Genomic DNA, 17,620 nt, shown 5'->3' on the forward strand with positions numbered 1-17,620 from the left:
AAGATGCAAATAAATTGTTTTTCAAGTCAGAGTTCTATAACACCATCATTTTTCCATACTATAGCTGAAGGGTGTTGATAATGCAAGAGTTGGAAAAACAAAACAAAACATGTATCTGCCCAGAAAATAATAGTTCTAAAAATACTGATCTTTAAAACTTGAAATCCTGTTAGATGTTTACTACACATTTCAATGCTAGATACGAAAGGTACTCATTACCTTGCTCATGTAACTGTAACCCCTCTGTACAGTATTTTCACAATAAAAAAATCATTTTTAAAAAAAGAAAACAATTATCTGACTGTTAGCTATATTCTATATGCATACAATAACAGCAGTATTTCCTTAGGGAGGATGGAAAAGCAGTGTAGATGTGTGGCAACTGAGGCATACTTTTATTATTCTGAATTATGGATTTTAAAAAATGCAACATGATATATAATAAAAGTCATAACCAATAATCAAATACTCCTAACACAAAATAAATATTGATTTTTTCCCTTCTCAGTCTCTCATTTGTTAGCAGCCAAGAGATCATAGTGATAAATAAACTCCAGAACAGAAAGATCTATCTGTGGCTAACATGTCCAGGAGCAGGAAATGATGAAAAAAATCGTGCCTGTTCTGACAGAGTTTACCCTAATATTGGCCTCTAAATGTCATGGTAAGTTCATCTATACTTTACATTAAAATGATTGTCTATGGATTTGTTTGTGTCCAGGTAGAACTTGGGAGAGCTGGAGGTGTAGCAGAATGATGTGTGTTTTATGTGCAATTAAGGAATCTCTTAAAATCATTTATTGATTACTCACTGTAGCTTTATCTGTAATATTTCTATTTTTTCTATATGAATATAGACTTGTGCCTAACAAGTATGAAAGAAAGGTGAAAATGGGTTAGTGTTCCTCGCTTGACTAATTATGGTTAAGCTTTGAGATTCTTCACATCCCATCTTGAATCAAGACTTCAAAATTGGTTAACTTACAGACTTCTTCATTTATTTATTTTTCTGGTAGCTATATAAAATTTATTTTTAAGGAAATAATGTCTATACATAGTGCTATCCAATCATTTGATCCCACCTACTACAGGTAAATTAAGCACTGAAGTCTTACATGGCTTTTGTAGTTGTTTCAACTGAATCATTATAGTAGAAGCAGAGAAATTGAGTCACAAACTCCAGACACCTTGATATTCCTTCTAAGAAAAAAAATGACCTTCATTTCAGTCTTTCTGCCAAATAAAGTCTGTGCAGGAAAAGAAATTCAACTATTTATAATTAATTTAGAAGACCTCGATTCTCTCCTTATGTATATTGATTTTCTTTTTCTTAATAGTTAGTATAACAATAAACCAAAAATGTGTGCAATGCTGTATGCCACAATTATTTCTCAGGCCTAAAACTGAAACTCTTAAGTTGTTTTGATGGGGCAACTAATTTAGATAATTTAGATAATTCTGTTCAAATTTAAAGACATGAGATACAAAACCATGACTGTATTTAGCACATTCTTCTTGTCAGAACCATTTAAATCACCATCTTACACACATACATATTGAAACTCAACTTTCAGGGTTTATTTTTATATACATTTCTTTTTATCCAGAAATAAAATATCTAAATACAGACAGTGTAATGTTGTATATGTATAGCTTTCAACAATACTTGAGCTGAATAAATGCTTTGTACATTGTTTGTCGTTTTAATGGATTTCACAGCTACATTGATAAAATGGATTCCTCAGATCCTTTTTTTTTCGTTTTTAACCAATAACAGGCAGAGAGACAAGTACAATTTAATATTAATAAGCAGCTCAAATAACACTTGGTTAAACTATGTACAATACAAACCATTCATACAAATGAAGACTAGAATATTGAATTTGTTACAATATGTGTAGTAAAGATAAGACAGACACTTAATAACTTACATGGTGTCTGCCAGGTATTTCCCTTCTTGTATAGTGATCAGAACTTGTTTAAATGGTCTTAACTGATCTTGACTTCCCAAATGTCCAGTGATTGGTGATGAAAGCTGTAATCCCAATGTCTGCTCACATGTAAATTCCAAATGTTTGCTCATCTTTACTGAGAACAGGCTCCCACTACAGAAAAAAACAAAGAGCCATCTTGTATCACCTTGAATGTGCCTAGTGTATGCTGGAAAAAAATGTTAACTATACTGTTGTGTTTATAAAGTAAAGAATACTGAGCTCTAAAGACAAAATTTTCCATTATAACAAGCATTTACTCCTACAGTAGTATTTACCAGTACAGCTACTCCAAGCAGTAGGAATGCATGAGTGGGGAATTATTGATTAGCATGGACTCAAGACTTTAAAAGAGATTTCCATTAACAGCAAGTGTTAGAGACATTCTGTGTCTAGTTAATCCTTTTGTTTGATCATAGTTTTTCCTGAACCATTATGAGTCAGACAGTGAAAGCCCTCTCAACAGGAGCCATGATAGATGCAAGCTGAAATGTGCATGACTGTATGTTTGTGTGCCTCTAGATGTGAGCGCATGTCTTCGAGTGTGACTTGAAAATCTGTGGTGATCTACAATATACTGAGAGATGAAGCTGACTGGGCAGAAATTACATCAGATTGTTTTCCACTAGCATATTGGCAGCCAGTCGACAAGAGCAGCAGTGTAGACACATTCCAGGCAACAGATGTGACCTTCTTTGAGGTAACAGCCCTGTCATATGACCTTTAATTCCTCAGGTTCAGTCTCACCCTCTTGTTCTTCCTCATCCAGAGGGAAAGTAGGGTGTGTCACTGTGATAGTTGTAGTCGGGGCACACTTTCTGTACTAGTTTATAATCTGTACTATAAAAGGAAATGTAAATACAGATCACCTTGAAGGGCTTGGAGCAGAGCCAGGAGACGTGGCTTTGGGTCTGTTCCTGGTAGCAGGTTTTGGAAGGGTCATAGTTGCAGAGTGTGTTCTTGGTAGCTTTGTCAACCTTTTCATATTCGATGCGACAGTTGAAGGACTTGGAATCTTTGGCATCAATCACGGTTTGTTGTGCCAAGTCGAATTCCACGATTTTTGTTGGGGGCACCAAGCTGACGGACACATTCCCTTGACCAGTGGAATTATGCCTGAAGTACACACTAAACGTCCCATTGCCATGATCAACAATTTTTCCCGTTATCAACAGGTTTAGCTTCACTGTTTTGATGTTGGAATGAAAATCACCCCATCCAAACATTTTCTTAAACTTGCCCGTCTTAACAATGGGCCTTCTCTTGGCCCTGGGCCGAGGCTCTTGAAGATCTGTGGAGTTCCTCAGCCAGTCCCAGAGGTCTTGCTCAGAATAAGGTTCTGGGGTATCATATCGCAGGTCTAAATCTGTATCATTTTCTTTGCCACGAAAAGTCTGTGACAGGAGCCGGCTGATAGATAAGTCTTTGCTGCTTTCTGTCCATATGTGCTTTAGTGTGGATTTGCTGCTTCCTGACTTCAGAAGTTCTGACTTTACACCATTTGTTAAGTTGGCACATGTGACCTGAAAGCAGAAAAGAAACATGACGTTTACATCTCTACATCTAAAAATACTCAACACACAGATTCAAGTCCTCCCTCAGAGGTTTAGGATTTGATGATGACATGTTTTGTTTTTAAAAGTGCAGACAGCATATGGCCAATATTTATTCAGATGTGGTAAACCACTTCTATCTTTATATAACAATGCAGGAGGAAAGATGTGAGAGGACATTACCTCTAACATTACCTAAAGATCCATATAAAAACATTGTACAAACAATGTACAAAAAGGTTCCCAAGCATCAGTTAAACAAATTAAATTCAAACAGAAACCAAACTAAACCAATTATGTGTTAGCCCCAAATCCACCTTTGGAATAAAATTTTATAAGTCATTATGTTCTCTTCCTGCTTCAAAAGCATCTCACGCCTGTAATCCTAGCTACTCGGGAGGCTGAGATCTGAGGATCGTGGTTCAGAGCCAGCCAGAGGCAGTAAAGTCAGTGAGACTCTTATCATCAATAAGCCACAGAAAACTGGAAATGGCACTGTGGCTCAAGTGATAGAATGCTAGCCTTGAGCTGATGAGCTCAAGGACAGCATGCAGGCCCAGAGTTCAAGCCCCAAGACCAACCCCCCCACCAAAAAAATCCTACATTCTTCTCAGAATGTCAATTGTCACTCCATAGACATTTTGTTGTCAAGGCAATTACTATATTACAAAAAAATAATTGTTCAGAGACCTGTATAGTGTATTTTAACTAATTAAAACTAAATAAAAGTTATCAACAGTCCAAAATAGCAAACATACTAAATAAAGAAAATCTTTTCTTTAATTTTTCAGGGCTTAAAATGTGGTCTGGGAGGGGAAGGGACACAAATTAAGATATCTAATATTCCCTGTCTAACAGGTTTCTCTCAGTCTCCAAGAGCAAAAAAAATACACAGTCAGATCACTTCTGGTTAGATTTTTGAGTAACATTCAGAATCTGTTCTTTTGAGACCCGTTCTTCTCCTTTGGAGGAGGGGGGCGGGGACTGTTCCACAGATAAATCAGGTTCAGTGACTTTCCATCTTGACAAAGTTGATTGAAGATGGGAGTGAATATAACTCAAGACCCTTACCTATTGGCCAAGCAGGTAAGCCATTTAACATGCAGACTTGATAGGTTAGGGTAGGGCTGCTGAAGGGAGTCCCCAGATGCAGGTTAGAAAGCTAAATTTCACAATCAACCTCTGTTTACAGGACCTATAGAACCAATCCTAAAACCTTCTGAGCCCATCTCAGACGTGATCCTGATTACTACCAAGAAGATTAATAGGACTCCAGTCTACTTCTCAGCTATTTTCAAAATTAAAGGTCATTAAAGTCAGGCCTATTAGGGATTAGAGCTGCACCCTAGGGACACTACCATAGATTTAGCCATGCTAGCCTCTTTTTGTGAGACAAATTTGTTATAACAATGTCTAACACAATACCAAGGAGCAAGACTATAAACTTTAGGGCAAGACTCCCTGAGATTCTCTTCCACATCTGCTATTTCCAAGCTGTGCATCCTTGGTCAAGCTATTAACCTTCCTGCACCTCAGATCTTCACCTTTGAAAAATGAAGGTAATAATGGTATTGCCAGGATTAAAGGAATTAAGGCATATGAAATTGTTATAATAGTAGCTAACACATGGGAAGGACTCAGTATATTGAGCTATTATTATGAATTGCGAACTTTTGTTTGGAGACATTTAAAGAAGGTTGCCAAGTGATATATCCTGAACTCTGTCATAAACGTAGCTTTACCCTGGATATTGCAGCCAGATGCTTGGATCCTGGAAGGAATAGCTTCCCTTTGGGGAAGGATGCAGAGAATCTTGGTAATCCATGCTGGAAATCTGTTTGATCTTGTCACAAATACCTTGGGATCTGAGAGCTCTTTCCTACAATCCAAAACATAGTTTCTTTCTTGTCTAGTTCAAACTGAGACACTGTGTGGAATGTGGGACCATTTAAACCTCAGAAAGAATAGTAGCCCAAGCTGGTCTATTATCAGTAATGCTGAGATGTTTAAATCTGGCAAATTTATTCCCATTTAAGCTCAGGGCAACTGCGGTAAATAAAGTTTTATCGTGGGTTTATATCACATGACTGCACCTATAAAGCCAAAACTGGAACATTGGGTAAGTTAATACAAAAGCTCTGTTAACTATTTCAGGAGACTAGCTTCTGTCCTTTTGTATTAATTAAAATTCCCAAAGCAATAATGATGTAGAGGAAGAGGCCATTGTATGTAAATGTTACTGAAGGAGAGACAAACACTGACCAATACAAAATCACACCAAATGGATAAGTTTAGGCTTCAGACTTTAAATTTATCCCCCCCCAAAATGAACCAATACTCTGATAAATAATCAAAGGTCTCTGTTGGACTCACCATTTTTGGTTTCAAGAGGAATACTGGGAATTGAGAAAGGTAATTGTTTGCTATCAACTTAATTTTACTTCTATCTGCTCCCATTCACTTTTGTTCAACCCTTGGATCATTATCTCCCTCTTTCTTCTGTACCCAAACTGACCCAAACTGTTACCTGTTCACAGATTCTCATCTTGCCAAGCATGATTTCAAGTTGAAGAAATAACTAACAGTAAAATTGCTACCTTATCAAAAGTAACTCTTTGATACAAGGAATAAATATTATGTCTTAAGGAATGAAATCAAGATAGGAATAGTCTCTGTGATAGGGATATTATACATATACAGGAATGCATAATGGTCAAAGCATATAATTTCTCTCCCACCCCATTTGCCTGGTAATAAATTTAGTCCATTATGAGGCAATTTTTATTATTACATCAAAATTTCAGTTCATAGTACTAACATAGTTAATATTATTTATTATTTATTTATTTATAAAACTAAAAGAAACAAGTAATATCCTACTAACTCCATGAATTAATTACATTTCAAAAATACTATTATTTAGCTATAGGCCAGTAGATGAGTGATCTGAGATCTTGAGACCCTGCATTTGATCTCCAGCATCATAAAAAAATAGTCAAACAATTATTTTGCTATAACACAGAGTAACAATAATATCAAATTTAAAAATCTATTTTGTTTTGAAGAGTTGTGTACCTGTTTTGTTTTAATAAAAGCTAATTGGTTAAACATTGGAACCTATGTATAAGCATTGTCCTTATCACACTCCCTGCAATTACACTTTATTGAAACGAATTAAATGCATATCCTCATCTATGATTTCTGCTTAAAATGAGATAGTTTCCCATTGTCTAGTTGGTACTAATAGTAAATTTAAGCACACATTTGGCAATGACTTAGTACTTGTATCTCAAACAGGGCTGTAATGAGATGTATTGATGAAGAAAGCATTCATGGCATTGCTGCACTGAAGGAGAAGAAAGAATATTGAGAGTAAAATTTATCAGAAGCTTATGAGTGGCAAAAGTAAAAAAGAAAAATGTACACATGGCTGATAGGATTTCAAGGAAGAAAATTACTCTATTGAAAAAGATGCTAAGACTCTGACAGGCAGATAAACCTCTGATTTTTTCAGGCAGAACATTGTGTAGTTCTGAATTACATTCTCCACAGATGAGGTGATTAGGAGTATTGGCTCTAGAGTCAGACTGCCTAGGTCCTGGACCAGTCTCTGATCCTGAACAGCTGTATGATGTGCACACTTAGCTTGTTTGAGATTCTGTTTTGTTTTGTTTTGTTTTCTCTTCTGGAGACCAAGAGAGTAATGGCTATCTCTATGAGGATGGCATAGGTTAGTTACTCCTTTTAAAGCCCTAAGGATATTACCTGGAATACAGTGAACAATCAACACCAATATTACTGGTGAGATCATCATTAGATAGTTTTACCTTTAAAAACCACTAGTTAATTTCTTTTTTGTAATTTAATTTTCTTGTCAAGGTAATGTACAGAGGGGTTACAGTTACATACATAAGGTAGTGAGTACACTTTTTGTCACACTTGTTACCCTTCCCTCATTCTTCTCCCATTTTCCCTCACACCTTCAGCTCCTCACCCTACCGAAAGTTGAACAGTTAATTTCCAACATATTGTCTAATGAGTATCGTTGCTGCATTGGTTCACCCTTTGTCCTTTGTCTCACCATTTTGTTGTTCCCTGCCCCTTCCCTAATTCATATAAAAATAATATGCAATACCCAGGTCACCAAAATCGAATACAGTGACAACAAGGGATAAACCAAAGGAAAAAATAAAGAAGAATAAAGAGATCACATAGCACATTAAAAGCAACAACACCAAAGGAAAATCTCTTGTTTCCATGTCTTGGAATTCATTTTGCTTAGTATCATCTTATGTGGTCATATGAACATAGCTATTGAACTATTCTGCTCATCTGCTAGGACTATTTCTGCTGTCTTTAAGACAGCAAGATTGCCCACAAACACCAAGTGAAAGGGTGGAATAAAATTAATCAAGCAAACGGCCCCCATAAACAGGCTGGAGTGGCAATCCTAATATCAGATAAAATAGACTTCAAATTAAAATTAGTGAAAAGAGTCAAAGAAGGTTATTACATGCTAATAACCTATAATTCAGGATATGACCATCCTAAATATCTATACACCAAATGCCGGAGCACACGATTTCATCAAACAAATACTACTTATATTAAAAACTCACATAGACCCAAACACATTGATCATTGGTGACTTTAACACACCACGGTCGGATCTGGATAGATCAACATGGCAAAAACTCAACAGAACTAAACAATTGCATAGACCAACTAGACTTAAGTGATATCTACAGACTATTCCACTCAACAGCACCATAACATACGTTCTTTTTATAGAACATGGATCATATTCTCCAAAATAGATCATATTTTAGGGCACAAAGAAAATCTGTGCCAATTCAGAAATATTAATAATTTCTTATATAAATGAATAGCTTGTAATAGTATTTGAGAGTAGAAACAATTTTGGAAGAAAATCTTCCCTTAACACAATCATAAACATAAAACAATTAGAAAGGAAATCACACCAGGTGCTGGGAGGGGGGAGTGAGGAGGTAAATGTGCCTAAAGTTTCAGCTCAGCAAGATGAAATAAATTCTATAGATTTGCTGGACAACATTGTACTTCTAGTCAACACCAACAATACTAAACTGCATACATTTCTAAGTTCAAAGATGAGGCCCCATGAGAATGGTTCTCACCAAAATAAAATTTTTGTATATGTATCTGAGAAAAATCATAAGCATATATTAAATTCTGATAGAATGTGTATTGAAAGTTTAAAGAAAAAGGAAATAAAGCACCTATTTTTTAGAAGTTGCTGCAGTGACAACCTAAAAAAACCTAGCAGCTTGAAGAAGTTGTAAAATGTCAAGTAATAAGGTAATAAAGGATGACTACAAGTTTAGATATTAACCAGCGAAGCTATGAAATGCCATAAATGCATTTGCTTCCAAAGGTATGACGCGAAAAACAGCAAGTGATGATGACAGTCAAGGGACCTTGGAATATCTTAATTTAGATTCAGAATCAAAGCAGATTTCACTGTAATTGTCAACACTGTCTTAAATAATCTTATTCTCTCCTTCCATCTCACTTATTCAGGGTGAGATATAAAAGGAAATACGTTATGACAATCCATGAAGAGTCCTTAGGAAATACCCCAGATCTAATCAATATTAACAACCCTAAATAATCTTGTTTACTCATTCCATAACAATGTAGTGAGGCTCTTATTGCAAAGCTAAATAGAGGAATAGACGAAGGCATATTGTTCTTGCTCTGAAGGAGGTCACAGTGTAATGGGGGAATCAATTATGCAAATCACAGTGTGATACTACCAGCACTACCTGAAAGGTAGAAAAGATGTAACAGAAAGAGGACTCTTATATCTGGGAGATGTAAGACTTCAAGGTTTGGAGGTACACGGGACAGAAAACAGCCCAGACATAATAAAAATAACCAAGCAAAAGCACAGAATTGAGAAGTGATATGTCAAATATAAGATCTAAAACAACATGTGTCCATGTAAGTGACATTTTGTGTCCTTAAACATTTCCCTACTTCCTCTACCCTTCAGTCTCTACTAACCACCATTTACTCTTTCATCTATGGGCTCAACATTTTTATAGCCCACATATGGTCACTACAAAAATAGGTATGCAATACATTTGATAAATTGCTTTATTTACCATCCCATGGTGTATATATTGATTATATGTGAATACACAAACAAAACATGTTGTATACTCTAATATACATGTTTAACTTGCCGAAAGAAAAGAAGAAAGGGAGGAAGAGTGGAAGGGAGGAATGATGGAGCGAGGGAAGGAAGAAAAAAAGAAGGAAGGAGGGAAAGAGAGAAGGAAGGAAGGAAGGAAGGAAGGAAGGAAGGAAGGAAGGAAGGAAGGAAGGAACAAACGAACAAACAAACGAATGAACGAAGGAAGGAAGGAAGGGAGAGAATGTGAGGGAAGGAGGGAGGAAGGGAAAGAGGAAGAATGAGAAAAGGGGAAGGAAGGAAGAGTTCCTACTGAACTTTAGGAGCATTACTACAGAGGAGAAACATGTGTGTGTGTGTGTGTGTGTGTGTGTGTGTGTGTGTGTGTGTGTGTGTGTGTGTGTGTGTATATATATATATGGTATATGTATGCATATGAGTAATTTGTAGGAGGGAGCCAGGACCAAATAGGCATGTAATATTGATCTTAAAGTTACTGGGCAATCACTAAACTTTGTTTTCAAGTAGGTAATGCTAGCTCTAAAAGAATCATTGATTGGACACCGGATAATGCAGTTGATAGAGGGGATCCAAAGGAAAGACAGACTGTTGAATAACTAATTGCAGTATTTCACTTAATGAAGAAATGAGCCTGAACCAATGAGTGACAGAAAAGAGAGAGGAAGAGAGAGAGTAGAGGGGGGAGAAAAATTGTGTTTAACAGATATTTCAGTGGTAAGGACTGATGCAACTCAATGATTTATTGGCTAAAAGAAAACATGAAAAGGTTAATAATTAATGAATTTCCTCATACTTGTTAGGAATACAGAGGTGTCAAAGTCATCTTGAAAACAAAAAAAATTTCATGTGAACAAAGGGAATTGAAGTACCTACAAAGAATTCAAATGATGCCATCCAAATGAGAGACAGCAACACGGATTTGAGAGTCTGGATAAATGAGAAAGACAGCAGTACTGGTTGTGGGGAAATGAGTATGACAATACCAAAGAGATGTTGGTGCTTTAAGGATCCACAGAAGCGGAGCCAAACCAGGCAAAGACAAAAGAGGATATCAGAAAAAAACATAATATTGTTAGAAATCAACAGAATGGAGAAGGGTGTGATATGTTCAGGATTAAGATTCCAAGTAAAAGTCTAATAAAGCATTTCTCAAGTACTGGAAGAGAAGTCTCTTGACTTTTGAAGTTACAACTAAGCTTAATGAAACTTGCAAATAGATTTTGCAAGATGAAAAAAATGAGTAAACAACTTACCATACCTAGTCCCAGATGCAACAAGGAACGATGGCCTTTCTTAATCTGTCGTATTTAGATTTTAAGAGCTTTCCTTTGTGAAACAAGTAAACATAAACATAAAATTGATCTTAACTGGATAAACATCACTGAAACAGAAAGACTTTTCCTAGAAAAGAATGACTTCAACTGTAGATTTAACAAGCATATTAAAATTTTCTTTCTGAAGGTTTGCTGTTTATCAGGGTGGTAATCAGAACAAGAGAATGATGGATTAATGATTATTGTGAAAAAACCTGCAACTTGTAATTAACTCAATTTCAAAAAGATAACGCCTTATGAATCATTTTTACAAGTAAAATTTCAACAATACTAGAATGGGAAACATTTTATTTCCCAATTGATTTTAGCATTCCAAATGAAAAGTGAACATATATACTCTGATGAGCTGGTTCTCTAGTTGGATGGTTCCATTTTCACAAAATAGAAACATTGGAAATCATGAAGATACTTAACATGATTAAGTGAGTGGATTTTAAATCATATGTTTCAAGCTAGGTGCTAGTAGTTCACACCTGTAATCTCAGATACTTTGGAAGTTGAAATCTAAGGATCCTGGTTCAAAGATAAATTCAAGAGACTATTATCTGTAATTAATCAGCAAAAAACTAGAAGTGGAGATGTGACTCAAAAGGTAGAATGCCTTCAGCAAAAAAAAAAGTCAAGCAAGAGTCTAAGGCTCTGAGTTAAAGTCCCAGTACCAGCACAATAAAAAGTATGTTATATGTGTATGTGTGTGTGTTTCTTTTTAAAACTTCCAATGATAGGAGCAAAGATGAATATCCAGTCTTCAACCTTGAAAAAAGGCAGAACAAACATGAAGGATAGTTATTGGGATAGGGCTTGTGTTCAGACCTATGAGAAAAAAATTATACTGGATGGTGGCCTTCTTTATGTGTTTTGGGATCACACTTTCACATTATATCATCTAAAATACTTTCATTGTTGACTTCCAATCATAGTGTAGCATCATTAAAAAGATTGTTGAAAGACAGCATTTTGGAAAATAAAATATTGCTTAACTGTCTTTCTGAGAGTGTTTACTCTTGTTTATTACTAGTTAGAACTGTTTCTAGGGATTTGTATACTTTTTTAAATAATAAATAAATTGAGAGTCTTTAATTCTGCTACACTGCTTATTTTACTGTTGATCAGTTACTATTCAGTGAAAATAATAATATCAAGGTTGCTTTGAAAAATTGGTATCCATTTCATCATATGTATGAATACTTGAAGCTAAACAAAAATATCAGGTAAACTAATGCTTTAAAATATTGCTCATCAGTGAATAACTAATCAACAAAATGGTCTGTGATTACAACTTAATCTTTACAGCTTTTTGACTAGCTTTGTTGAATATGTATTGCATAATATTGTGTATGATAAACTGATAAAGGGCACAATATATTTGTGGCATTATAATTTGTATTTTGCACATATGTATATGGTATACATATGGTATTTCCTTTAAAACCATGTATACTATAGTATACATGGTATTTCCTTTAAAACACACATGGTCACATACACATATACACACACAAAACCATATTGCAGCATATGATGAAAATTTGGAAATTCAGATAAGAGTTCATCCAGGATCAGTTAACTTTTTAGTTATCAAACAGGATGTATCCATTGATACATCATTTAATCATGCAATTCTTCACAAAAAAAGCATTATAAAATTTTCTAAATAAAAAATAAAAGTTTTAATGCATCATTACTCCATGATCTTTACAATCTCATTTTAGTAGGTTTCATCTCTGAGGTAAAGTCTGAATTTTCTAAATATATATATATGTATATTCTAAATATGGTATCTATAATTTGGTATATATGACTCCTAAATAATTTCACTTACAAATACTTGGTATATATAGTATTATATTTTCTTAATTGCATTTTATATTTTCCAAGTTTAAAATACCTTATTTTTTCAACCCTGCTAGAATAAGCCAATGTATATAATCTTTAATTTAAAGTAGGATGTGGAATTCTGAAATTTGAATATACTTCTACTTTCATACAATCATTTGTGAGAGGTCATTAGTTATTATATTGTTCCAAAGCTGGGTGATATAGTTATCATTAGGCTTGGCTGTATTGGCTCCTCTGCTCAGTAGTGTGTCAGACATCCCACTCCCCCTTTTCTAGCACTAAAGTTTCATTTTAGGGGATATGTAGGTTTGTATGACTCTTTAAAAATAGTTTAGAGATGATAAACTGAATTAGCTATGCCTAGAAATGCCTGCTGTCTATAAACTTACACTTAACATAGATATTCTTTCACTTCTTCTTTTGAGGGGGTGGATACTAAGAACTGAATTTAATGCTTTGCACTTACCATAGAAGCACTCTACCATTGAGCCACACCTCTTGCCATTTTACAGTCATTCTGCTTTTAATTAGGATTTCTTGCTTCTGCTTGAGATGGCCTTAGACATTAAACTTCTTACCTTTATTTCCTTAGTGGCTGGGATGACACATATGCACCATCGCACCCAGCCCTTATTCATTATGCTCAGTTTTACTTATCCGTAAACTTTAAATTTTTTTCATTAGGATTAAATTTGATTGTCATCTTGCCTGGGTTGAAAGAAATCTACAAAATTAGTAAGGTAGAGTTATGGGTGTGTCTGTGAGACTGTTCCCAGAAAGGAGTGGCCAGGTAGGTAGAAACTAAGGGAGGAAGCCCTGCCCTGAAAGTTGGAAGCAATATCTAGTAGATTCGGAGATGTGGGTGAAGCAAAGGTGGAAGAAGGAAGCCTGCCAGTGCAGCGTGCTCTCTGCTTCTTGTGCTTCTCAACTGTCATGATGTTCTCTCAGTGGGCCCAATCACCCATCGTTTGAAACCAATGACACTGTAGGGCCGGTGAATCTTCCTTCTTTAAGTTTGAGTCAAAACTTTCTCACAGCAATGGGAAAAGGACAAACATCGCATCAGTTATCACAGGTCTAATTCTAATTTCCTCTACTTCCTCATTACAGATGAATTTTCTCCAATTATAAAATGGAGGTAATACTTAATTCACTGAATTGAAATCAAGTCAAAATAAAGGGTTCTATATGTAGCATGTATTCCTAGGTCACATGACATTCAATTAACTGGGATAAAATAACCCAGAAATAAAAACAGTTCATATTTTATATTATTTTATTTTAAAATGTATAAAGGAGTAGCTCATGTGAGGTCCCCTGGGTAAATAGTTACTATGATTAAAAAATCCCTTAAAACAACACATTGGAAAACTATTTCTTCATTGAAACAAATCCTCATATTTTGTTAGCCATGAAAAGATGTGAATTTTGTCTGTAAATCCAGATGGCTCTAAAGGAAACAAAGATGTAACATATAGAGAGATAGCTTCTTTCAAACAGAATTAGAGGTCAATATGAGTAAAGATCACAACAAAATGTGTTCTGTGTTTGCAAGTAGACAAGTTTATAGCATCTTGGAATAAAAAAAACAAGCTACATATCTGTCTGGAAAAGACCAAATATGCAAAGATCAACTCAACTTCTCCCAATATTTGGGTATAGATTGCCCCTCAAAAGTTCATGTGCTGATGGCCTATTTCCTAATAGACTCACAGATGATGGAATCTTAAAGAAGTAGGAAGTAGAGTGAGGTAATTATATCACAAGACACCACAACCACAAACCATTAGAAGACATGAAAGAAGGATAGGTCTCACTAACTAGACTAGTAACTGGGGAGCAAGTGGTTGCAAATTGAGGCCACCCTATGCATGGGCTCTTCACTGCTCTGCACTAAGGCTTGCATTTCTGCCATGTGATCCCATCTGTCACAGGATGATGTATAGGTCCTCACTGATATGGCCACCAAGCTTAGCCTTTTCAACCCCCCAAATCATAAACCAAGTTAAACCGCTTTGTCTTATGAAACATCCACTACCAGGTATTTTGTTAAAACCACACAAAATGTATCAACCCTCTCTTAAACAACATGCATGTACAAAATGCCCTGGATATGTGTGACAACACAGATCCTTGAGCACTTATTGAGATATATGACCACACTAGATCTTACAAACTGGATTAGTTACCAGAAAACAGGCTGTTACAAAACAAACCCATCTCGCAAGTTTGGACAGGTCTTCCAAGGTGTATGCGAATACTGCGTAGCAATAATCATCCAATCATAAAATGCATTACATAGGGGCTCAAATCCTTGAAGAAATAATACATATGTACAATGGAACCTTATTCAGCTATAAAGAAGAATGAAATTATTCCACATAAAATGTATGAAACTGAGATTAACATATTAAATGCCATAGGCCAAGCTGAAAAGAATGTATATAGCTTCTCATATATAGAATCCAGATATAAACCATGACAATGATGTGATTGAAAAAACAGACAACAGGACTTAGTATATATGTATATACATGAAAATAGCACAAGAAAATACAGCAAAATTAGGAAGGCGAGAAGGGAAGTAGTTAAGAAAGACTAACATAGATGGGGTGAATTTGATCAATGTACATTATGTGCAAGTTATAAATATCACATTGAAACCATTTTAAATTAATTTAAGCTAACAAGAATTAAACTATGTATAATTTGTTAACATGAAAATATATGAAATGTATATTCATAACTAGTATATAGATTATAGTATGTAGTACATAAGTTAAAAACTAGATAACACTCCAGCTGCCACTAGAGGGCATAGCTAGGACACATGACATTTGTCTCTGTTCATGGTGCTGAAAGTGAGACAAATGAGTCCCTAAGAGTCAGAATATGCGCCGGGAAACTGGCTGATAGATCCACTAGGGGCTGCTCTTCTGTGAGCTACAGACAATGGTAAGCAGATGCTGTTCTCAAGGAACGACCACTAGACTAGAAGCCATGGCCAACTGAAGAAGCTGTTGGGAATTCTATACACCTGCCAGAGTACATGTTCAAGGATGATACTGACATCTGCTTACTTATTTGGAAAGTCATCTACCTCAACTCTAGCCTCATATTGGGTATTCTTCGCTTTGGGCTCAGGATTCTAGTCATGCCAAATACTTTCTTGTTTTTGTTTCACTTTTTAAAATATATTTGTATTCTCTTTAATTAGTTGTACAAAGAAGCTGCCATTCAGCAAAGCCGTTTATGAATACAATGCATCTGGAGCAATGTCACTCCTTTCATCATTCCCCCCATCTCGTTCCAATCCACCCTTCCCCTACTTTTCGTTTTTTATATTTATTTACACGCTATTGTAAAGATGATATAGAGAGAGGTTAATGTTACGTAAGTCAGTTAATGAATACATTTCTTTTTGAACAGTGCTACCCCACCCTCATTTTCTCCCACTTTTTCCCCTCTGGGCCACCTCACCCCCAAGTTGTATAGTTCATTTCCAACATAGTGTCTATTGAACATCACTGCTGAATTGGTTCACTCTTTGTCTCATTATTTCTGTGCTTTCTCTTCCCCTCCACAATCAGATATGCATATATACAAGAAAAAAAGTGCAGAAGTCACAAAAGAATGAGAAATGGAATAAACCGAAGGAAAAGAAAGGAAGAAAAAAGAAAAAAAACTTCAAATAGTTCAATAAACCAACCTTGTTTTCATTCCTTGGAGTTCATTTCAGTAAGTATCACTTTATACTGTTATATGCACATAGCTATTGAGAAATTGTGATCCTCTCCCAAGAATATCCTCCTTTGTTCTCACTGTGTTGATATAGAAGAAGCAATCCAAAAAGTCATATGGAATAATAGAAGACTGCAAATAGCAAAAAGCAATCCTTAGCAGGAAGAACAGTGCTGGAAGAATATCAATACCAAACTTCAAGCTCTATTACAAATCCATAGTACTAAAAATAGCTTGGTATTGGCACAGGAATAGGCCCAGACCCAAAGACCTAAAGAAACTTACTATTTGATAGGGAGCCAAAAACACAGGGTAGAAGAAAGACAGCCTCTTTAAAAAGTGTTACAGGGAGAATTGGCTGTACATACGCAGAAAACTGAAGTTAAATTCTTTTTTTTGGGGGGGGTATCCAGTTGTGGGGCCTGAACTCTGGGCCTGGGTGCTGTCCCTTACCCCTTCAGCTCAAGGCTAGCGCTCTACCACTTGAGCCACAGTGCCACTTCCGGCTTTTTTCTTTTTGTTTATGTTTTTGCTTTTGTTTATGTGATGCTGAGGAATCGAACCCAGGGCCTCATGCATACAAGGCAAGCGCTCTACCACTGAGCCACCTTCCCAGCCCCTGAAGTTAAATTCTTATATATCACCCTGCACCAGAATTAATTACAAATTGTTCAAAGACCTCAATGTAAGACCAGATACTGTGAAAATATTATAGAAAGGGATAGAAGAAACACTAGGGCTCCCCGGTACAGATAAAAACTTCCTAAATATAGATGCAGAATCACAGCAAATCAAAGAAAGAATGGACAAATAGCATTGCATCAAACTGAAGACTTTCTTCATGGCAAAGGGCTTAGCTAGCAAGATAAGCAGAAACCCCACAGACTGGGGGAAGATCTTTACCATGCATCAAACAAGGGCCTCATATCCAAAGTATACTTAGACATCAAAGATTTTCATGGATTT

At 35.7% G+C, this 17,620-nt stretch overlaps 1 protein-coding gene across 2 annotated transcripts in view; it reads right to left on the reverse strand.

The window, feature by feature from the left end:
- Positions 1-1,556: 1,556 nt before the first annotated feature.
- The window catches only part of Nxph1 (neurexophilin 1), a 288,688-nt gene continuing 272,624 nt past the window's right edge, over positions 1,557-17,620 (reverse strand). For both annotated transcript variants that reach the window (XM_013019962.1, XM_013019963.1), the window contains one exon: positions 1,557-3,514. In XM_013019962.1, coding sequence (XP_012875416.1) covers positions 2,753-3,514 — 762 coding nt within the window. In that variant the 3' untranslated portion in view covers positions 1,557-2,752. The remainder of the gene's footprint in view (positions 3,515-17,620) is intronic.

Source organism: Dipodomys ordii, unplaced genomic scaffold (genome assembly GCF_000151885.1).
Source record: "Dipodomys ordii isolate 6190 unplaced genomic scaffold, Dord_2.0 Scaffold48, whole genome shotgun sequence".
Classification (NCBI taxonomy): Eukaryota; Metazoa; Chordata; class Mammalia; order Rodentia; family Heteromyidae; genus Dipodomys; species Dipodomys ordii.